At 37.8% G+C, this 15,587-nt stretch overlaps 7 protein-coding genes, 1 long non-coding RNA gene and 1 other non-coding gene across 14 annotated transcripts; 5 read left to right on the top strand and 4 right to left on the bottom strand.

Moving 5' to 3' along the window:
• Window positions 1–18: 18 nt before the first annotated feature.
• On the top strand, window positions 19–1,224 carry AT1G19200 (cyclin-dependent kinase, putative (DUF581); the record flags this gene model as incomplete). Of its 2 annotated transcripts, none has more annotated exons than NM_001332387.1 (2): window positions 19–888; window positions 994–1,224. In NM_001332387.1, 2 exons carry the CDS (start codon window positions 341–343, stop codon window positions 1,130–1,132), a joined length of 687 nt encoding a protein of 228 aa, NP_001322166.1. In that variant the 3' UTR covers window positions 1,133–1,224. The 2 variants fall into 2 exon arrangements, with proteins under 2 accessions (NP_001322166.1, NP_173354.1); NM_101778.2 differs by having other exon boundaries at window positions 380–888; window positions 994–1,216.
• A 34-nt stretch (window positions 1,225–1,258) lies between these two features.
• Window positions 1,259–2,413, bottom strand: AT1G19190 (alpha/beta-Hydrolases superfamily protein). Its single transcript, NM_101777.2, has one exon. The coding sequence runs from the start codon at window positions 2,358–2,360 to the stop codon at window positions 1,404–1,406; it is 957 nt and encodes a 318-aa protein (NP_173353.1). The 5' UTR covers window positions 2,361–2,413; the 3' UTR covers window positions 1,259–1,403.
• A 154-nt stretch (window positions 2,414–2,567) lies between these two features.
• On the bottom strand, window positions 2,568–4,459 carry JAZ1 (jasmonate-zim-domain protein 1). Of its 3 annotated transcripts, NM_001332386.1 has the most exons (3): window positions 4,405–4,459; window positions 3,762–4,316; window positions 2,616–3,563 (listed from the first exon to the last, which is right to left on the bottom strand). In NM_001332386.1, the coding sequence occupies exons 2-3, from the start codon at window positions 3,922–3,924 to the stop codon at window positions 2,965–2,967; spliced, it is 762 nt and encodes a 253-aa protein (NP_001319041.1). In that variant the 5' UTR covers window positions 3,925–4,316; window positions 4,405–4,459; the 3' UTR covers window positions 2,616–2,964. The 3 variants fall into 3 exon arrangements, with proteins under 3 accessions (NP_564075.1, NP_001319041.1, NP_973862.1); NM_101776.3 differs by lacking the exon at window positions 4,405–4,459 and having other exon boundaries at window positions 2,568–3,563; window positions 3,762–4,181; NM_202133.1 differs by lacking the exon at window positions 4,405–4,459 and having other exon boundaries at window positions 2,616–4,122.
• Window positions 4,460–5,164: 705 nt separating this feature from the next.
• Window positions 5,165–5,382, top strand: AT1G05473. The gene has a single exon (NR_138904.1). It is a non-coding gene; the product is annotated as an other RNA (long non-coding RNA).
• Window positions 5,383–6,238: 856 nt separating this feature from the next.
• Window positions 6,239–7,103, top strand: AT1G08925. Of its 2 annotated transcripts, NR_143440.1 has the most exons (2): window positions 6,239–6,283; window positions 6,763–6,980. It is a non-coding gene; the product is annotated as an uncharacterized misc_RNA (transcript). The 2 variants fall into 2 exon arrangements; NR_143439.1 differs by lacking the exon at window positions 6,239–6,283 and having other exon boundaries at window positions 6,729–7,103.
• A 126-nt stretch (window positions 7,104–7,229) lies between these two features.
• AT1G19170 (Pectin lyase-like superfamily protein) lies at window positions 7,230–9,634 on the bottom strand. The gene is made up of 5 exons (NM_101775.4): window positions 8,989–9,634; window positions 8,554–8,674; window positions 8,226–8,474; window positions 7,983–8,136; window positions 7,230–7,886 (listed from the first exon to the last, which is right to left on the bottom strand). The coding sequence occupies exons 1-5, from the start codon at window positions 9,457–9,459 to the stop codon at window positions 7,361–7,363; spliced, it is 1,521 nt and encodes a 506-aa protein (NP_173351.1). The 5' UTR covers window positions 9,460–9,634; the 3' UTR covers window positions 7,230–7,360.
• A 1,387-nt stretch (window positions 9,635–11,021) lies between these two features.
• AT1G19160 (F-box family protein) lies at window positions 11,022–12,149 on the top strand (the record flags this gene model as incomplete). Its single annotated transcript, NM_101774.3, has 1 exon — window positions 11,022–12,149. The coding sequence occupies one exon, from the start codon at window positions 11,022–11,024 to the stop codon at window positions 12,072–12,074; it is 1,053 nt and encodes a 350-aa protein (NP_173350.2). The 3' UTR covers window positions 12,075–12,149.
• A 114-nt stretch (window positions 12,150–12,263) lies between these two features.
• Window positions 12,264–13,606, bottom strand: Lhca6 (PSI type II chlorophyll a/b-binding protein (Lhca2*1)). Its single transcript, NM_101773.3, has 3 exons — window positions 13,151–13,606; window positions 12,553–13,067; window positions 12,264–12,454 (listed from the first exon to the last, which is right to left on the bottom strand). The coding sequence occupies exons 1-3, from the start codon at window positions 13,428–13,430 to the stop codon at window positions 12,437–12,439; spliced, it is 813 nt and encodes a 270-aa protein (NP_173349.1). The 5' UTR covers window positions 13,431–13,606; the 3' UTR covers window positions 12,264–12,436.
• Window positions 13,607–13,626: 20 nt separating this feature from the next.
• AT1G19140 (ubiquinone biosynthesis COQ9-like protein) lies at window positions 13,627–15,584 on the top strand. Of its 2 annotated transcripts, none has more exons than NM_101772.4 (6): window positions 13,627–14,130; window positions 14,209–14,316; window positions 14,425–14,586; window positions 14,667–14,838; window positions 14,925–14,998; window positions 15,100–15,584. In NM_101772.4, the coding sequence occupies exons 1-6, from the start codon at window positions 13,822–13,824 to the stop codon at window positions 15,208–15,210; spliced, it is 936 nt and encodes a 311-aa protein (NP_564074.1). In that variant the 5' UTR covers window positions 13,627–13,821; the 3' UTR covers window positions 15,211–15,584. The 2 variants fall into 2 exon arrangements, with proteins under 2 accessions (NP_564074.1, NP_973861.1); NM_202132.2 differs by having other exon boundaries at window positions 13,720–14,130; window positions 14,922–14,998; window positions 15,100–15,463.
• The last annotated feature ends 3 nt before the right edge of the window (window positions 15,585–15,587 follow it).

Genomic DNA, 15,587 nt, shown 5'->3' with positions numbered 1-15,587 from the left:
ATCTAGTTACGTAATTGTCTCAAATTCAAATTACATATTGCATTATATGTTTACAAGTGGCAAAAATGTTAATATAATATGCAGTAATTTTTTAAAAATAGAATCTGGATATATTGAAAGGAAAAAGAGTTTAATAGATAACGTAAAGAGCTTTATTAACAAAATGCGAATATCCGACCCGTAAAGAAATGCGGATATCCGGTGGGGCTAAGTCTGTAGCTTCTCCATTTCATCTTCTTTCTCTTCTCCACAATCAGATTTTCCTATAAGATTTGCTTCTTCCATTGCTCTTCTCATCGTCATATATCTTTCTGTTTCTTTTTTTCAGTTCTCGATTAATATGTTATCAAGCAATCCAATGACCTGGAAACTCTCCCACATGGTGGTTCCAGGTAAAAACTCCACTATTTCGCCGGATTATTTCACGGCTAGTCAAACAAGTCCTTTAGATATGATGAAATTCCCGTCGCCTGGAAGTTCGAAGAGGTACGATAATGGCGGTGGAATTGGTTTAGGTATCGTCGCTGCGCTTGAGAAATCCAGCATCGGGATCAATCCGGTTTGCCATACCGGTGCCGGTTCCAAAGGATTTGACCTGGCTCGATATTCCAAGAGATTCCAATTCGCGGCGGGGATTGATCTATCTGACTCTGAGGAATACACTTGCGTCACGACTCGTGATGGCCTGACCAAAGTCTATTACAAGGAAGAAGAGTTTGAATTTGGTCATAATCTATTGAACGGTGATCAGAGATGGAGAAAACCGATAGAAATCGCCGAGGAGTCACCGGCGAAGGAGAGGCGGGTATTGAGAGATTGTCCAGATTTTCTAACTTCTTGTTGCTTGTGTAAGAAGAAACTTCAAGGCAAAGACATTTACATGTACAAGTAAGCTCCTCCAATGTACCCTTTTTTATAATTCATATGACAAATATTTGGATTACAACAACTCCAAAGAAAGTGAATTTGATTAGAGTTTCTATATGTGTGCAGAGGAGATGAAGGATTTTGTAGTAAAGAGTGTAGATCGTTGAAGATAATGGAGGATAGTTTAAAAGAGCAACATAAATTGACAAGTGTTGAGGTTCTAACCGGAGAAGAGATTGCCTCCCCCGGAATATTCCTTATATGAATTTGTGAGTGGTCTGGTTGATTCTATCAAAAACCACAGAATTTTTCTAGTGTTGTATATCTTGGCACATAGCCATTATTTGTTAAGGCTTCGTTTTGAGTTTTCTATGACGAGAAAAAAAAATATAGTGTGGATAAAACAGAATAACTAACAATTATAAGTACTACTACAAAATAAAAGATTTAGTGTTTGATGAAACATACAAACCTTAATTAGTATATATTGACATGGTAACCGATATTTTATGCATTTTTCATTTGAACGACGTCACTTAAAATGTTTCTTCTTTAAGAAACTCTGCAAAATTGCGCAAAACTCGACGAGCATTCTCAGAATCAGGATCCCTCAAATGAAAAACGTGACCTTCTTCCTTAGTCTCCATCACTTTCACTTTCCCTATCCATCCACTCTTCTCCAGCTCCGCCACGTAACTCCAACCTCCCCTAGCCAACACATCATTTCCCGCCACCATCACCAAAACCCGCCTACAACCCAATCCGGTTAGATCCGACCCGACCACATTAATCCACGGATCCTCCACACCGTTTCCACTATCAGGACTCGCGATTCTCCAAAGCCTTTCGTAATATCTCATCGCTTCCACTTCCATCTCCTCAATCAAAGCTTTTGACAAGAAATACGGATGAAACAGAATCATCCCCGATATTTTGAAATTTTCCGGGGGGAGTTTCTCTTTGTCTACTCTAATCGCCATGTGATGCGCGATGTTAGCTCCGGCGCTATCTCCGGCGAGAAAGACTTTACTGAAATCGGCGTGTTTGTTTAGCCAATCTTCAGGACCAGATCTTGTGATATGAGTGAAGATCCATTGAATCGCGTCCCATGAATCTTCGTACAAGGTTGGAATCGGATGCTCAGGTGCACGACGGTATTCTACTGAGACAGCGATGCAATCGGTGGCTGAAACTGCCGATGTGAGAAAAGTGTGGTAAATTGGAGAGAAAGCTGTTTCCATGATGAATCCTCCGCCATGAAAGTAGACGAGTAGTGGGATTTTCTTCTCGCCGGTTTCATAGACGGAATTTTGAGGGAGGTAAATGCGGAGAGAGAGGTTTTTCTCCGGTGAATAGACGGCATCTTTAGATACGACGCCGTTTTCGGGATTTAGTGACGGTGGGACGAATGTTTCGGGTACGAGGCGTTCGATGCCACCGTTCTTGAATATACGAAACCTCGGAGAATAGTCGAATGCGATTTCGGAATCCATTAGAGATTAATGATGATTAGGAAAGAATTAAGAGTTGATTTTGGTGTTTATGCGATTTATTTATATGAATGATCTCTACGAGACTACGACTACTCTGAACTCTCTATAGTTTTGGTTTGGTTTAGATGTCACGTTGTTCTTTAGTTGTTGACATGTTGTTAAACCTACCTACTAACTCATAATTCACGGGTTTGAATTTGAATCATAAAATATGAGATTAGTAGGTAACAAGTAAACAAATGAAAACAAAACACACCTACTTACCTGATAGGTAGATTTATCAAGATATAATTTAGAGTATTTGATAGTATGGTTCGTCAACAAAAATTATTGTTCTTACAAAATTAGTTACATACGAAACTAATTTTGAGATAACCCATAGCAAGGGGATTTAGACAGGCGACAATAACTAGTAGAAAAACAGACTATAACGAATACTAACAATAATTGATCACTAATCAATACATACAAATATATGAAGTTTCCTAATCATTGAGTAGTTTGTATCTTAAATCAAAAAGCATGAAGATAGGAGCTTTTATATCTTGTCTTGAAGCAACGTCGTCAAAAGAATTTCTTGGTACGGCTTGAGGGTGGTTAGCATTCATATTTCAGCTGCTAAACCGAGCCACGACATGTTGCCTGTGGTTTGAGGGTTTGAAGACGCTTTGGCTGGATCGCATAATTGGTATGGTGCCTTTGACGTAACTCTGTCCTTTCTCTTCTCCAAGAACCGGTGAAGTGAAGCTCTTCTAGCAATAGGAAGTTCTGTCAATGGTGTTGGGGAGGATTGGATTGGCTCTTGTGTTGTGGTTTTTCTTGGATGAGGAACTTGGTTTGCGATAGTAGCGATGTTGCTTCTGATATCGGTTTGATTCTTGGCTAAGCTATTAGCGGTGCCTTTGCTCGCCAAGTTGATCACTTCTTTGGCTTTCTCAGCAGAAAAGTCATTGAATACAATCACTTGCCCGGCGTAGAATATAGTCAATGGTGCAGTTTGAGACTCTGGTTTCACAGATCTGGTAGTCTGTGTCATTTTCAAAACATCTTCCTTTGGAAGAGAGGAAGATGAGGAAGAAAAGCTTGGTTGCCTAGGAAACAGATTCGTCGGTTTAACATCTTGAACCATGGAATCCATGTTAGAAGCTTCACAAGGGAATAAACTCATGGTTGTTGTCGGCTGACGTGAGTTGCCTAAAGTTCCTGCAAATATATATGATCCAAAAGTTAGAACTCTCTCCAATCATTTTCTATGTCAAAATTTAGCAAACTAACTCTCCCTAATTTCTTTGAAATCGATTCAAAATTTTCTTGAAAAGTTTTCAAGATCAAGATTCAAGAAATAAAAAACAGAGAAAACGAAAAAAGAAGTGGATCTAGGAGAAAGAGAAGGTTTCTTACCATTGACATCAGGCTTGCATGCCATTCCTAAGCTCAGATCTCCAAAGCTACCGTTCTCTTTTAGATACTGACTCAATCGACTACACGTCTGTGAGAAGCTAGGCTTCTTCCCAGTAAATCTCCGGCTACCGACGAACTCAGAACATTCCATAGAACTCGACATCTTTAACAATTAAAACTTTCAAACGGCAAGAGTTTCTCGAATAGCTAAATCGATACAAAGTAATCTCAAATCTTTTTCTTCTTCTTCTTGTTGTTGCTGTTGCTTCTCTGCAAATTGCGTTTGTCACGAGAGGGAGAAATGGAAGGTCTCTATAAAACTTTGTTTGGCTTTGGGGTTGGTTGGTTTGGTTGCAGAGTTCTTCTTCCTACCTCCAATATAACAAAGCTATATATTAATAGTTTAATAAATACTACTACTTTACTTATGGTATAAAAAACACGTGTTTTATTTTGTTTCTTTAGAAAAATCGGGAATGTGTCTCGGTTCACTGTTCTCCACGTTCTGACGCTTTCCGTTTCTTTGAAATTACGAGTTTGCCCTCCTTCACGAGCCTAATTTATCCATTGGTTGTTTGTTGGTAAGAATAAAGTCAAATAAAACACAAGATGCATGTAATGATGTAAAGAGAAGAGAGGTTACATTTTATCTCTAATCTTTATTATCAACGTAACGTAGGCATAATTCTCGTCGTGATTTTGGTGCTGTTTTTTTTTATCGGATATGTTAACAAGAAATTAATCAACCTAAACACGTCTAAAAAGTACTTAATATTTCTAATTAAAATAAAATAAAATCTTTTTGTATAAATAAGAAGCAAAACGCGTTAGAACCAGTCAACAGTCAAAGCCTAAACTCTTTCACATTTTTAAATGCTCTTCATTGAGACTAAATAATCTTACAATTATAATTGAAATCTAATATGATATTATACTCGAAACATTTTAAAACTTACTATTATAAGTATATTAACGCGTGATTCATGCAGAGAGACAAGCTAAGAATTGTCTAATATCTAGAAAGAAATAAATTAAAATATAAAGTCTGCTAGTTGTCGAGTTGGAATAAAAATGAGGCACAAGCTAAAAGTCATACATCAAAGTCAACCCACATGTCGACCGTCACAATTGATAAAATGCCATGAACCATATGATAATTTGATTGAATAATCAAAAGATTACACGTAACGAAAGTAATGCTTGGCACCTAAAAATCAATAATACAAACTGAGACCTAATTAAATGGTCGTCAATATAAAAATGGACATATTAAAATATATTAAGATATCCAAAAGCAAAAGAGAGACTAATCCATATATCAAGGGTGTTATCGTCCAAGCGGGAAAGTAAACGGCGTTAGTGAGTGGTCCCCTAAAGAAGACAACTCCACCACCCACATGTTCCGTCGACCACGTTTTTGTTGTTATGCGTTTTTTGAACAATATCAATATTTAACGAAAAAAAGAAGCAAAGAAGAAGGAAACTACAAGGAAAGAAGGTTGGCAAGTGCACGTTGTCTGTACCTATTCGATATGACACGTGTTTTATCATGGTTGGTTCGTTTTTCTACGCGTGGAGAGATTCTTGTATTTCAGTATCCAGGGCTCTTATACGCTGCTACGCGACCTATAGAGTTCTAATGTGATTTTATCACCTAAACGGCTAAAGTTGATCTCTACAGCTGCTTTCTCAAAGTAGACCAAGCCAAAGCTCAGATATTTGGAACCCTATACATGCAAATCGATCACAAAATATCTAAAACCTTAAAACATGAAACAAACTCCAAAACCTTACTTTTATGTATAGGCTTCAGCTTCACCTATACGTTGATGTCATGTTTCATTGTAGGCTATACATAATAAAACGACTAAGAGATAGATCTGTAATTGTAACTTGGTGTATAATATACACATTAATGTTTAATTAGACTTGGATAATGCGACACAATTATATTAAATTAATCAGTAAACAAAGTACGTGACAAAGTATTATAATATGGACTCGATCGACACAATTCAGAAGAAAAAGTCGTCCCATACTGATACAACGAGTCTTTCTTTTACATAATTGACAGAAACTTTATTGGTGCAAGATTAGATATATAAAATTCAAGATATATTTCACTAATTAAAAAACTCAACTAGTTTTGAGTTTATTGGTTAGAAGTTGGAACGTACTATAAGATATGAAATGTGGGCTATGGAGCCTATAAAAGTAGATATGATTAGATTAAACGAGAAAGATCGTCAAACTCGTGGGAAATGCGTGTACGTAGTGGTTGGGAAGGAATACAGATCCGCGATGCAAGTTGAGTAACGTGTCCAAATATATATACTTTTACAACTATTCATGCATTAGTTGAGTTTACCATTAATTTACGACTCTTAATTTATTGTATGATTATAGTATATTGTTTAGTCCTTGTTAATGATAAACCAACATTGTAGAGACTTGTAATGTCTAATATATTATACAGGTGCAAGCCTATCTGTTCGTTTAGGGTTTTATTTTCTTAGAGTAAGGTAATACTTACAAAATTTACATGGTTGACTTTGCTAAGCATAGATTGATACGTAGCCACGTTGTATAGTTTTTATTTGTTTAACAAATACTTATGTAACAATCAATGATACAATCATACACAAGTTTTGAACAATATGCACATGAATATCTAGAAATGTTCAAACAATATTATTCTACAATTTCTTTTTGTTTCATGTAAAGGTACGCATGCGTTTGTTAGCCTTTCGAAAATAAATATTAAAATTTATAAATGTTAAAAAAGAAGGAAAACTATTACTCCACATGGGTCGTGAGTCGTGACCATTATTGGAGTCGTCGGTGTTCTGCAGAATATACATATATAAATGTTCGAAACTGTGCTAATTAACTTTAGTAGTGCGAACATGCTTCTCGTGACATTAAATTAAGATTTTTATATAAAACTAGATATTTTGAATAGTTTATCTTATTTCATGTTGGTGTTTGGTTTTCGTGCTAGGTCAAAATGTGAGTTGGGTCAATCAAAAACCACATTCTCGCGATTGGTTTTTTGGCCGGAGTTGGCTATCAAAACCTAGCCGAGCGATTTGGCGTGTGAGCTCCGAGTCTAAGGTGTGAGTCCGCTTTGGAAGGGATCATGAACCAACCTGGTTCACTGAATATGCCGATATTATCATGTGTCATGCGTTAACATGCGAGTTTAGTAATTGAGTCGAATACAACAACACGTGCTTTCAATATTAATAACCTCAACATGGAGATTTTGATTTTTCTAAGCATTCTACTGCAAAACTATGAACCTCAACAACATTTATGAGTTTGAGTTCTGTATTCATCCAAATTTTATTCTTTAATTCGATCAATAAAGCAACTTAACTCCTTTGTTCTAATATATTGCTTGTTCATCAACGAATTATCTTTAGTTGACCTATTTGTGATAAATATTTATATTTATTACTTTAATTAAAATTACAACTATTTATCAGAATGAGAAAACCCCAACGACGAAGAGAAATGGTCCAAAGAAAAATAATTTTCATTTTTGTGTCCCAAAATTTACTTTTATGTACACAAATGACAATGAACTGAAAAAACATTCAAATGTCGTAGTCAATGTCCGCCACATTGGACTCAGCTGCAGGCTTAACCAGACGACCTTCCTCGTCGTAAACATCAAAATTCTCGCAAGGTCGAGGAAATATCGAACCGAACACTCGTCCTTTCACGAACGAACATTGGAATATATGTTTCTTCTTGTACGTTAACCCAACGGACATGTCCCGAAACGTCACATTCCTTACCGGAATCTGTTCGCTTCCATGGATCCGGACCGGCACTCGCACTCCTTGTCCGTGGATTCCCGCGAAACTGAATCCCGAAAGTATCGGGTATGCTTTCCGATCATAATTATCGTCTGCATGCTCGTTGTAATCCGTTTTGATCACTATCCCAACCCGAACATTGTCTAGTGTTAGGTTTTTGTAGGTTATGTTTCTGATGTAACCGCCTCGTCCTGGAGCCGTTTTAATTCTGATTCCACGGCGTGAGTTCCAGATCAGAAGGTTCTCGATCGTCACATTAGATATTCCACCAGACATTTCGCTTCCGATTGATACACCAGCACTGTCAAAACATATAGAACACTTTCATTCTTTTGCTTTAAAAGAAAACGTTTTCAAAGTTTTGCGGTGTAAGATGAGAAATGAGAAAATACTTTACCTGATAACAGAGCGAACAACGAGATTACGAATAAGAATGTTTGTTGAAGGTCGTCCATATGCAATCCCAAACTGATCCCATCCACTCTTTATCGCGATCGCATCATCCCCGGTGCTAATGTAACAGTCCTCAATTACCATATCCTCGCACGAATCTGTTTACGGAAATAAACAAGATGGTTCAAAACGTTTTAAATGAGTACAGAATAACCGGAAAACAGATATAAGCGGTAAATGAACATACCTGGATCAATTCCATCAGTGTTTGGTGCTCCGGTTACAGGAGCCAAGATGGTGACATTCCTTATTGTTACATTTTTGCAGTCATATGGATGCAGAGTCCAGAACGGTGAGTCACGCATTGTAATGTTAGCGATAACTATGTCACTAGACCACATAATTTGAACTAAAGGCCCTCTCGTATAGTTGAGAAGTCTTCTTTGATGCTTCTTCCACCACGATTGTCCTTGCCCGTTTATTGTTCCATTATGACCTGTTCCTTATACCCCTTAGTTACTAACACGGTTACCACAATTTCACAAACATGAACTCGAAAGAGGAAAACCACTAACCAGTTATCACAATATCTTTGAGGTTTTGACCATGGATTAAGCTCCCATAACGAGGTCCCGGACGCTCTCTACCGTAACCATATGAAGGCAATGGTGGCATTAAAGGCCAATACTTCTCATCCTGACAATTAAAGTGACACGTTAAGTAAACAAGACGCACACATCCATCACGCAAAGTCTCAAAATCTCCTAAATTATGTTCCTTCACACAACAAGCAAACACAGTCATTTGTACTCTAACTTGGCTAGAGTGAGTGACCTGTAACCTACAAATCTAATGTTCCAAGCTTAGTGGTGCTTAAATTTCTGCAATTCTGACCTAAACAGAGCTAAAGAGTCTGACTTTCAGTAAACAATTACCAATCAATCTTTTGCATTCGTTTCATTGTTTCGAAATGAAAGCAAAACAAGAGGAAATCAAAACATTTTACAAACCTCAACACCAAGAATCTCGGAATCCTCTGCGAGAAACAGAGTCATATGGCTAGTGAGATTAAACGGCGCCGTAAGCCACCGTCCAGGCGGCACATTCAGCTGACCTCCGCCGCTACTTCCCCCAAGCTTAGAGATTGAAATCACAGCTCTCTCGAATGCTTCAGTGTTAAGCGTAAACCCATCTCCAACACCTCCAAAATCCTTCAAATCAAACACCACAGGTCTCAATCGGGGAATTGGCTGAATCGGTTTGATCTTACCGAAAATTGTGAACTTTCCTCCGACAGGACCAGTTCCAGAGCCGCCTTCGATGTAAGCCGTTCGCTGCCATAGAAAGACGGAACCAAAGGCAGTGATCCAGAGAAATGTGAAGAGTGTTTTGTGAGAAGCAAGGAGAGAAGTAAGACGACGCTTCGGGTCAAGTCTCTGAAGATGAAATTGAAATCGAGAAGGAAACAAATTCTCCACCATGATTCGATTAACGAGGAACTAGAAACATTGAGGTTCTGGTTTTGCCACAGATCTAGCCGAGAAATAGTGAATTAGAAGCAAAGATCCGTCATGAGAGTTGCAAAGTCTGTGTCAGAAGCTGGTGAAGAGAGTTTGGTGTGTGCACGATCCGATTCGATTGAGTAATCGAACCAAACCGGTAAGTTAAACAACCGGTTTAGTTTGGTTCAACCATTTAGCCAATCATCTTTTTCGACGTTTTCGTCTTTAGTGATATGATAAACCGATAAGTATAATACATTAAAAGTCGTTATTAGGTTTTTACATTATATAGTTTCTTCTGTTGTCCAACGTTCACGTCAAATGTTTACGTTACATTCGCAATCTTTTTTTTATGTAACTAAACTAAAGAGTTCACGTAAAACAATAAAATAAAGAGTTCACGTAAAAAAATAAAATAAAGAGTTCACGTAAAATATCCACCATAAATCCATAATGGTATTCGTTAAATAGTTTTTCAATTCTACTAAAAACAGCTATTTGTCTATATTAATTTATTTCGAATCCAAATGCATTACAGTAAACAGTAACGTAAATATCTAGATTCGAAATCAATTAATCTATCAATAATAGTTATAGGATTTAGATAAATTGACTTAACCATCTAGATTCCAAATTAATTAATGTACACAATATAGTCGTATCAACTAAGAACTATATCTATTTTTTGTATATTCATTTATATTGAATCTAGATGTATTACATTAAGAATTGACTCAATTAGCCACATCTATATTTGAAATCAATTAATATACAAAAATAGTTATAGGTAAGGTTCTAAAAATAGTACAAAATGGTCAGTTAGAGGAGCCACTGCGATTTTACTATACGCAATAAATAAATCTACCGGAAAAAAAACTATTTAAAACTATTTTTGATTAAAAGTCTATAGATTAATGATATATGTGATAATTTTGAACTGTTTTTACATAGAAAAATAGTGAGAAAAAAAGGTTCAACTATTAAGGTTTTGTTCACCTTAAAAATGTAGCTTTAAAAGACTCAAAAGCAAATAAAGATAATGTGCTACTAGAACTTTTGACTATCATGTTTGCCTATGTCTTTATATATCCTATTTATGGATATAAAGTTATATTTCTTTTCTTATTTTTTTTCCAACGCATAGTATTTGAGTCATTCTGCCTCAATCGTCTAAGCGCTAGGCATCAGTCCACCGTCCAGATAGCGCCTAGCGATTTTTGGTAACATTGATTATATGCTTTAAAAAAGTTGACTGAACATGCTGGATTAAAAATTAAATTACTGTATACAGAATATATTTAGTCGTAGTTCTTGTATGAATTGCCTTAATTATTTGGATACGATATTAATTAATAATACATTTTTTCATTTTATAAAATAGTCTAGTCAATCTTACATTAATGACTAAACAAATTTCTTCCCATTGTATACATCTATATATTTAGATAAAATCCTACAACAATCTATATAGATGAGAAAGATGTATAACACTTTTATCAAAAACCAAAAAAAAAGTACTATAGCTTTTTCTTAAGTTAATTATGATTCCTGAAGACCCTTTGGTCGAAATTCTCCTAAGATTGCCTGTGAAATCACTAGCGAGATTTCTATGCGTATCCAAGCGTTGCTACTCAATCATCCGCAGTCGACATTTCATCAACTTATACCAATCTCGAGCCTCTACTCGTGAGTCACGTGTCATGTTTGCTTTCCGTGATACAAACACATTTTTTCGCTGGAATTTCTTCTCGTTATCTCAACCACCTTCTTCAGTTACCAATATCGATAGTACTTCTTATTGTATGCCTGTTTGCGTCAATGGCTTGATATGTGTCGAACACATGTTTCGACTGTGGATATGCAATCCTGTCACGAAAAAGATCACACTTTTTCCCGATTGCGGTCCCCGTAAACAATTCACGACATGGTATATGGGATATGATCCAATCAATTATCAATACAAGGTCTTGTATTTGTCAAGAGAACATTTAATAGCTCCTTATATAGTGGAAGTGTTCACATTTGGAGATGAAGGTTCGTGGAGAATGATCGAGGCCGATGAGAATTTCCACTCTCCAGAAACCAGAGGAGTATGCACCCACGGGGTTCTGTATTATGGTGCTTATACGGGGGATGGAGCGAAAATTGTGAGGTTCGATGTGAGGACGGAAAAGTTTGGTAAGTTCATTGAAATGCCGGCCGAGGCTTGTAGTATTCATGGTGTCTATTTGGGTCTCTATACCCTTTTGGACTACCAAGGGAAGTTAGGTTTACTTGCTACACAAGCTACAAGCACATATGATTTATGGGTTTTGGAAGATGCGGAGAAACATGAGTGGTCTAAGGTTTCTATCTTCATAACTCGAGAGATGTGTCCGTATGATCTTATTTGGCCAGGTGTGGTGGGTTTTGTTGCTGGTAGTGGTGAGCTTATAGTTACTGCTCGTGATGAGCTTGGTCAGTTTCATATTCTCTATGTTGATCTCAAGAAGAATCGTTCGAGGGAAGTTTGGTTCGAAGAAATCACACCCTCGTTTGGATCAGCTCTGGTGCTTGCTTTCACGGATTACGTTGAAAGTATTGTCTTAATGTGATAAGAACAAGAAGAGTGAAGAGTGATCTTGTCCTTACATCACATGCATCACATGAGTGTATGGATTCTTCTTTTTTTTTTTTTTTCTTTCGTTTCATGTTGGTCAGTTTTGTCGTTTTTTCTTTTTGGAGTTCATGTTTTTAAGTTTATGTAGCAAGTCGCGTCCAAGTGAGTCGTTTGTAGGACTTTTAATATAATAATGCTCATTTTCTCTTCTTGTTTCTTTCTTCTACATATATATAAAATATATTTTACATGTTAATTAAGTAAGCAGAAGTTGTAACAACGGCGAGTGACACTATACAAAAGTTCAACATCCATAAATATATAAAAAATATTATATTCGCCCCAAGCTAATCCTCATTAATGTGATGTAAATGCCTGCAAAAGAAGTACGTACCAATGAAGTCTTATCAATACACATAACACATATCATCACCATGAATCTATGATAAATGATCATAACAATTTTAACTCACCGAAAAGACGTTGCAATGACCAGGATCAGCCAGATGAGCCATGAGATTCTCAATTGGATCTTGGCTAGTGTAGGTAGCTTGGAAACAGAACCCAAGGAAAGCAAGCATCGCGAGCCGTCCGTTCTTAATCTCTTTAGTCCTCAAAACCATTACCGGTTCAGGAGAACCTCTCCCCCACATCATAAAATCGAACCACAAACCTCCAGGGTAACCAACATCCGGTTTAGGATTTACTTTATGCGGGTACTTTGGTTCTATGTCAACAGACCCCGGTTTAATCAAATCAGCCCATCTTCTACCTTCTGCCCAGCCCATTAAAACCATTTGAGCCACAAACAGCGTAGTGGAATCCGCGAAGTACTCACGAGACCCTGCGTCATACCATGAGAAATTTTCAATGAAACCTAACCGCTCGAGACATTCTGGTATTATGATACCGGTCACGGCCAGCATTGCCCACCGGCTATGTATAAGCTCAGCTTGTGCAAACCATTTGAGGGTGTCCGGATCAGACCCTATGAAATAAAAACTGGTTAGTCTATAAAACACTTGGTCAGAGTTTTATGAGTCGAATGCGACAGATTCCGTGTATATGTACCTAAACCGAGAGGATCGAAACCGAAATCACCAGGTAAGCTGCCATCGAGCCATTCAGGTGGAGAGCTACCAGGGAACCATAAAGGACGGTCCGGAGGAAGTGGTTCACAGACGCTAGAAACTTCTTTGCCGGCACGAACCACCACCAAGCGCTCTCTCATTAATCTTCCACCGGTGGATGATGTGGACGCTACATGTGGTCTTCTCTGGGTAGGATTTTGGACTCTGCTCGTGGATAATGTGAGTGTGGAAGTGAGAGCAGAAGCAATGGCAAAAGCCATCTTTGATTCGTGGGGAGATGAAAACGAAAATGTCTAGCTAGTGTCATCTTTGATTGTATGGAACTCGTATGTTATGGGCTTTGTTATCCAGAAGAATTTTGTGAAGCCAGTGTTACGTGACACGTGTACGGTTCGATGTGAAGGATAATATTAACATGCTGATTCTGAATTCTCCAATGGTAATGGGGTTCTTTATAAAATTTAAATTTGTTTTGGTCATTTAAGAAAATATGAGAAATAGTGGGCCAATAAAATAATTAATAAATTAAGAAAACGCCCAATTCACTTCGTTAGCGGGGTCGGTTACGAAGAAAGGAAGCTCTTTTACATTCTCGTGGCAACGATCTCATCTACGTGTCACGAAAACTCAAATCTCTTACTCCGGCGAACGATGTACCGAACGGCGGCGAAGCGTCTTCTCGCCGGTGGTGGAATCACTACCACCCGTCTCCTCCGATTACCGAAGCTCAGGTCTACAATCATCCCTTCCTCTTACACTTCCGGTCTCTGCACTTCGTCGATTGGTGGTAATACTGAATCACCAATGGGTAAGCAGTCTGTGAACCCTAATCAATCGGGTCCAACGGCGTCGTCTTCTACGGGTACAGGGGAAGGACAACGCCGACATGAGAGCAGAAAGCCGAGAGCTGAGTTCCAAGAAGAGCAGGCTCGTGTTCTCTCTGCGTCTCTCCGTCACGTGGTGTGTATAAATTTCATAGATTCACCTCAAAGTTTCGTCCTTTTAGTGATTCATTTCTGTATTTGGAGTTTTGTGTAGCCGAGGTTAGGTTGGACGGAAGAAGCGATGATGGCTGGTTCAAGGGATGTTGGTGTGTCTCCTTCGATTGTTGGGTCTTTCTCCAGGAAAGAAGCTGCTCTTGTTGAGGTAATGGCGTCTCGGGAATCAGTAAATTCTGTAGATTTTGAGCTTTGAAAGCTTGGATTTTGGTGGTTCTATTCTTAAGTTTCGTTATTTGTGTTTACTCTTGTTCAGTTCTTCATGGATGAATGCCTTCAATTGCTTATGGATAGAATAGACTCTGGATTGGATTTGCAAAATCTGATTCCAAGTGAACGTATCTCCAAGCTCATTAGAATTCGTCTAGAAATGCAAGTCCCTTACATGTCAAAATGGCCCCAAGCTCTTAGCATTCAGGTAAGTATTTGACTTTCCCTGTTTCATGTTAAGCTCAAGCCAATTCTGATGTTTAATGTATTATCTCATTGGTGAAACAGGCGCATCCTCTGAATGTCCCAACGAGTTTTAAGCAACGGGCAATGTTAGTTGATGAGATATGGCATGCTGTTGGAGATGGAGCCTCGGATTTAGATTGGTATGTCAAGCGTACTATTCTTGGAGGCGTTTACTCAACTACCGAGATTTACATGCTCACCGATGACTCCTTAGGTTGGTTTTTAGTCTTCCTCTCTTGGATGCATTGCTATGCCGTCAAAGAAAATGTTCAAAGTTTGATATCGTTTCGTTTTGAGCAGAACATCGCGATACATGGGCATTCTTGGATGACAGAGTCAAAGATGCTTTTGATCTTAAGAAGAGCATACAAGAGGTAAAGTAAAACCTTTCTCGCTATGCTTCATTCTTGTTGATACAAATCTACAACATTGGAATGAAATCTTCTCATGCACAAATCCACAAATGTTTTGGCAGGCCAAGTATTTTGCAGAAGACATAGGAGCTGGAGTTGGGAAGTCGGTTCAAGGACTGATGAATGGAGTTATGCAGACAATGTCCAGAAGAAGTGGTGGCTCTGCGTTTTGAAAAGATCACACCTTTACACATGATTCTGCTTCACACTCCTTACGGATTCTCCAATATTTTGAGTTGGGATTTACTATAATAATGAGATTAGACTTATATGAGTTGAAGTGAAGGCATATGAACTAATATATTATCTTCTACGTTTGAATAAACCATTGAGTTTGAAATCTTTAATTTGTAAATAAGGATGAAACCTGTTCTGTGTTTGGTTGTTCTGTGCGTAAACAGAGTTGGAAACTTGTAATTTTGGTCTACTTCAATTTGGTAGGGTGTTTATTGTTCGAAAACAAACATATGGGCACTTATTGTAGAGACAGCTTTTTTAATCTTTTACTTTGACCCCAAAAAGATTTGGAGAAGTCAATTTTGGACAGCAG

This window comes from Arabidopsis thaliana (genome assembly GCF_000001735.4).
Source record: "Arabidopsis thaliana chromosome 1 sequence".
In the NCBI taxonomy this organism is placed as follows: Eukaryota; Viridiplantae; Streptophyta; class Magnoliopsida; order Brassicales; family Brassicaceae; genus Arabidopsis; species Arabidopsis thaliana.
Note: the sequence above shows the minus strand (reverse complement) of the source record. Positions and strands in the feature narration are given on the sequence as shown.